This window comes from Phascolarctos cinereus, unplaced genomic scaffold (assembly GCF_003287225.1).
Source record: "Phascolarctos cinereus isolate Bilbo 61053 unplaced genomic scaffold, phaCin_HiC Scaffold_4;HRSCAF=312, whole genome shotgun sequence".
In the NCBI taxonomy this organism is placed as follows: domain Eukaryota; kingdom Metazoa; phylum Chordata; class Mammalia; order Diprotodontia; family Phascolarctidae; genus Phascolarctos; species Phascolarctos cinereus.
The window spans coordinates 292506293-292512363 of record NW_027555847.1 but is presented as its reverse complement, the minus strand read 5'-3'; the positions used below and the strand labels follow the sequence as shown (position 1 = coordinate 292512363).

Genomic DNA, 6071 nt, shown 5'->3' with positions numbered 1-6071 from the left:
GCTCAACAATTCACAAATTTACCTTAGCTGGAGAAATATCCCCTCCTCAATGAATGTCACACTTGTATGGATGTTTACAGTAAACAATTCTAGTCTACATTACCCAAATATCTTACCAGGAATATCTTTGTGTGCCTTTATAACAGATATACAAAGATTTTTAAAAAAAATTTAAATATTTTGAAAAGAGACAAGAAAAACTACAGGATTGCAAAGTTAACATCTGTTTTATTGAACTAAAATTGGTGTAGAACAGTGGGGGCAACAATGGCTCAAGTGTTCATTAGCTTAACAAAATGCCCCTGTGGCATTTTACTTTTGAGAGTCCTAATATGGGTTGTATGGAACCGAGAAATAATGTGGGTATGTATTTTTTTAAACACTTCAAAAAATTCAGAAAGGAGCCTCACAGCCTTGTTTATTTAGTCTTCATGTTACAAAACGCTTTGCAAACATTCCCTGTTGTTTTCCTTTAGTAGTGTCAGTTTAATATTCTTCCCCAAAAATGTTTCTTTCACAGTGCTGGCTATATTAACTCTTTCCAATTAGGTATGTGAAAGGAAAGGATTTAGTAACACTTAGGCAGATAGCTAGTTGTTAACAACTTCAAAAGTAGTGAAGGCATATGCCAAACATATGTGGTGAGTCAACACTGCCAGAAAGGCAATGAACCGGCTAAAATGTCTCAGTAAAGTTTTAAAAATAAGGATGGAATGAGTAGAACTATCAAGTTACAGTACATCAAATGATGGATCAATTGTTTAAATCTAATTTCAGAACCTTGCTTTTAACTTGTGAATCTGCCTTTGCTTTACATAATAGTTAAATATGTCAAGGGAAAAGGAAATTCGTGTAAAGATTATAAGATGATTTAGAGATATACAGAAATTAACACTGAATTTTTTAAAAATAAAAGTAGCCAGCAATGACCTAAACTTGTTTCAACCAGCTACTCTGCAAGAATCAGGACTGACTATGTCTACTCAAAAGGTTGATCCCTCTTCCTAGTTTATCACTTGAGAAACAGAAAACCAACAAAATGAAGGAAAAAAAATTTGTGGTTTATTTTTGCTTTTATAAAACTACTTAGTATCATTTTGGTTTGATTTAAATCAACTGTTCATTCCATTTCATAAGAGCTAATTAAAGAAGAGAAACTCTTAGCGAGTGCTTCCAACTGATTTAGACTAACTGCAGCAAAAGACATATGACAACCTTGACTGATGCTATTTTACTACTACTGTTTCTCTCAAATGAATCAAACTGTATACAGAGAGTAGTGGAACTGAACCTGCACCATCATCATCACCTGAAAAGTTTCATTTGGCTTTCATTTGAGAGAATCTATAAATCTCGCAGTGAGAGATTAATATCGTTAAAAAATATCACTTTGATAAGTTCATACACTTATTCAACAGAGATGTAGACTAGAGTAAGAGCAGATATGTAGATTTAAAGAACTACATTTTGCAATCAATAGATGGACATACATTTTGCAAGGATATGCCCAATGCAAAGGATGCCATCTACATTAAGGCTTTTACAGTAGGTGGTGAAGCCTAAGGATGTGCAATGCTGGACTATAAATGTGATCTCCAGCTAAAGTAATTACCCAACCTGTAAACCAGAAGATGTGCTTACATGTTTGTGGTAGTTAGTTTTAAGGAGGATAAAATTTTGGCTACAAGGAGAGTCTTATTTGTAAACATATATTTCAACAGGAATTGGCATGGAAACAATCATAGATGGACTCTTACATCACAACTAGAAGAGAAGTGACTGGAACACGATGATGGGCAGACATACATAGGTAGTCTTTTCTCTCTTCTTCTGTTATTTAAACTTACATTTTAACTGAAAGATGATCTGTAGGGTCCCTTCCAGCTCTAAAATACTATGACTTACAGACTTGAAGATTTGGAGTTGTTCCCAAGCCTTTAGAAGCATATATTTCTTGTCTTAAAGCCAATACTTTTTTGTTAGCCTACCAATTCGTCATCATCCAAGTAGTTAAACCAATGAATCCCTTCTGGGATGAACTGCGCTATTTATAGATAAAATGCTTTAGATACATTGATGAAATCATAATATGTATAAAGATAAAATTCCACCTTATCCCTGAATAAATTCCCCTTGGTTTGTGTATATATTGTTTTAAAATTTGGAAACATATTAAGATCTAATAGTGATTGTATCAATTATGAGGTAAGAGAAAGAGCACCAAGAGTACCATGATTTCTACTCTACATAGTAATAGGACTGAAAAAGAGCTGAAGTCAAAGGCAGACTTATTGAGGCTTTGCACATTCTCTCAAACGACCTAATCTTTTTGGTGAATATTCTGGAAGGATGTTGGAGAGAAAGTTTCCCCTCCCATTCCTGACTACTGGATGATGATACAGTACCTCGTGTATCCTAGACACCAAACATATTCTGGTTTACAGTGATACACAACAAATTTGGTTAGTTTTTTTTTTTTGGATGCTGGAGACATTTATTAAAGACACTACCAAAAATTTGGCAAACATTCCAAAAATCAGATTTGTAAACATAATGCTTCCCTTTTCAATTGGCAGCACTTTGAAAAGACAATACGGTAAGACAACACAATTTAAGCCAACGTTCGTTCAAAATCCTTACATGCTTGACCAAATAACTTATGTTCCCACATGATAAAACAAGCGATAGTTTAAATCAAAGTAAACAGATAAACTGCATGAAATGAAAGTTTGTGCTGTTTGATGAATCACAGTATTTTATAGTTAAATATATCTGTTCTTTGTTATATTCCTGTCACCCAGGAGAAAAAAAAATCTTTAAATATACATTTCATGTAGGCAATAGCTTCTTTGCATATCTCTCTTCAAAAAAATACTTTATAGCAGTATATAAATAGGTCACCTACATGTTTAATTTTTATAATTTTGCCCCAAAACTATAGATCAGTCTTTTCATAACATCGATTTTCCCCAACATTAATAAAGCTGACAAACTGTTGAAATGGAAATGCTTTTGTCTTCCACAATAGAAGTAGCAATTTTATAGGAAAAAACCTACAGTAACACTCGTCAGTTGTTTTAACCTGAGCGTTTTGGCCTACTAAGAGTAGCAGCTTTTTTTCTTCATGCATGCTCACATCCACACAACCTCTGCACACATACATTAAGTACAAGCACACTCTTACAGACGCTGGTAGGCCACGATGTGCTTCTCCATCACTTTAATAAAATGGGAAGCAGCGTAGCTAAGGATTAGCCACACTATGTATACAACAAGCAAACACCTTAAGGCAACCATTGCAATGGGGGGGGGGTTTAACTTGTAGGGATAAATTACTGTTTGAGATCAAGTCAGGCTGCATATAATTTATACATACATATACACACACCTTTCTATTTCTTAACCCTCCAAAACAATGTTTTAACTTTTTTTTTGTATTTTGTGCAAATTTCTAAACTTTCTACCAATTAAGGCAAAGAGTTCGCATTAATAAAGGTTAAAAAAAACCAGGCCTATATTTATCCAAAAGCATCTCAACTTGCTACATTGTTATTTCTTTGAAAATGTGCACAACCTTTAAGTACAGACACTGGACCCCCAATATCTAAAAGTGATCTCCATGGACAAACTAAGTCTTGAGGGGGAAAAAGGGACCAGAAAAAGCAGCTTCAAATATGTAGGGAAGCAAAATAAAATAAAAAATAATAATAAAAAAAGTAACTCAAAGTTTGCTAATACTGAAACTTTCAACTGGCAAAGTTTCAACTTTTTAGAATCTTAGAGCAACTCATTTGGAATTTTAAATAAATAAGCTTAAGTTTATTCACATCTTCTGGTCTAAGCAGGGGTCTAGTGCCAGGACCCTGCTTGCTGTTGGTCGAATTCACCTATGAGTCTTTTGATGTGAGCCAACTTGTTATGAAGATATTCACATCTGTATTTTTCTTCATGGTAATTGGGACTAGACTGTAGAAGGGAAAAAAACGGAGGTTTTAGAAACAAAGATAGTACTTTCTACTACAGAAGAAAAAACAAAATACTGACTGTTCCTACCTGATTGATCTTCTTATATTCTTCTAAGACTTCTTCATGAATAGTCTACAAAACAAAAGGTTTGAAATGAGAACAGAAGGCAGAATTCTTCAGGAAGAATGAAAAATTAATCTCATTGATAGGAAGTGAATTTCATTATGAAGTCTGCTACTTACTAATGCAGAAAGAAATAACAAATCCATTGCTTACACCCCAACTCACTGAGTAATCTTGTAAAAATGGTGCAACTCCATAAAGTGTATATAAAAAGATTAAACCCTGTTAAATCTATCACGTAATGAATCTCTAGGGCATGAACCTTCAGGTTGTTCTTCCATAGTGGGATAGGGAGGATATATTTATACTGATCTCTGCTTATTCTCATCTATTCCATTTTGTCAGGATTTTATATGCATTTTATGGCCACACAACAGAGCAAATGCAATCTGCCTCACTTAGGGAGGAAGGATGTCAGCTAGCTTGATCCTCCTTTTATGAACTAGGATTAGCCAAAGGGTTGGAAAACACTTCAAATACTTATGTTCTAGGTTCCCTAAGTGTGATAGCAGTTATCACTTGAAATAAAAGTTAGAGCTCAATGACTCGGGTAGCTTGAACAAAGGCTGGGAAGGTTAAATCTGAAGTTGGGGTAACACATTTATGCTATTTGCTTATATATCATCATAGTTTTAATTATATATTGTCATGAGTGTTCACTAAATTTTTATTTCAATGAGGTTGAAATGAGGGTAAAGTGATTCCACATATTTTTAAGGATATAATAAGGATATAATATATAAAGTGCTAACATACATGAGTCTCAGTAGTTAGTAAACAAATGTTTATTAAATGCCTACAATGTGCAAGCTAACATACCAGGTACTGAGGATGCAAAGGCACAGTACTTCCAATAAGGAGTTTACCATATAATGGGAAGGAGAATGAGACATGCAAAATATTATACAAGGAAGAATACAAGGAAGTGCAAAGGAAGAGAATCCAGACATAGTGCTATGAGAAATCGAGGACTTTCTGTTATAGGGAGATCAGGAAAGGCTTAATAATTGATGACTGACTTGGATTATGAAGTAAGGGACTTTTTCAAAAAGAACAAAATGGGAATGGTGGATGCATTTCATCTATGGGGTGATGGCATGCAGAAAGGCAAGAAGACAGGAGAGATCAGGATGAAAATGAGGCAGTCCAACTTGGCTAGCACATTGAGTAAGTGAAATGGAACAGTGTGAGATAAATGCTAAGAGAGGTAGAGGAGTGACAGATTGTGGAGGACCTTGAATGCTAAGAGAAGACCTTTATACTGCAATTGTTAGTTACAGTTTTTTTTTTAAGCACACTAACGACACTGTCTGATCAGTGCATTAAGATTCATGTAGGGGCAGCTAGGTGGCGCAGTGGATAGAGCACCGGCTCTGGATTCAGGAGAACCTGAGTTCAAATCTGGCTTCAGACACATAACACTTACTAGCTGTGTGACCCTGGGCAAGTCACTTAACCTCACTGCCTAACTAAAAAAAAAAAAGATTCATGTAAAGGATAGAGGAGAGACTTGAGTTAAGAAGGCCAATTAGAAAGCCATTTCCCACTTTACTAGAATTGGCTGGTAAGCAAAGTGAGAAAATGAGGAGGAACATTTAATAAAATTATGTAATAAACTCATATCTGAAAAACACTAGTTAGCGAGGAAAAGAAACAAATGTAGTCATGAGCGTACCATCAACACCAATTTGACACACATGCTTTCACCACATGAGCAAATTTCTGATGTGGCATTACTCAGATATTCCCCTCAGCATAGAGTAAGAGAGGAAGTTAAGAGTTAGAACCCAAATGAATATTTGAGCAATTAAATTAGAATGTGGGAAAGGTTAAAACAGACATAGTGGCAAACTTTTAATATTGTTATATGTGTTCACAAGAGTTTTGACAATTTAAAATTTTCTTTTGGGTGACAAATGCAAAAAAGGAATTCCTAATAGGTAATGTTTTCTTCAAGCACCACAGGCTCTGGGCATAGAGCT

General features: G+C 34.8%; 1 protein-coding gene across 1 annotated transcript in view; it reads right to left on the bottom strand.

The window, feature by feature from the left end:
- Nucleotides 1-208: 208 nt before the first annotated feature.
- Nucleotides 209-6071, bottom strand: part of ELL2 (elongation factor for RNA polymerase II 2) — a 96950-nt gene continuing 91087 nt past the window's right edge. The window contains 2 exon segments of the mRNA XM_078153119.1: nt 209-3966; nt 4054-4098. Of these exon segments, the coding sequence (XP_078009245.1) occupies nt 3850-3966; nt 4054-4098 (162 nt within the window). The 3' untranslated portion in view covers nt 209-3849.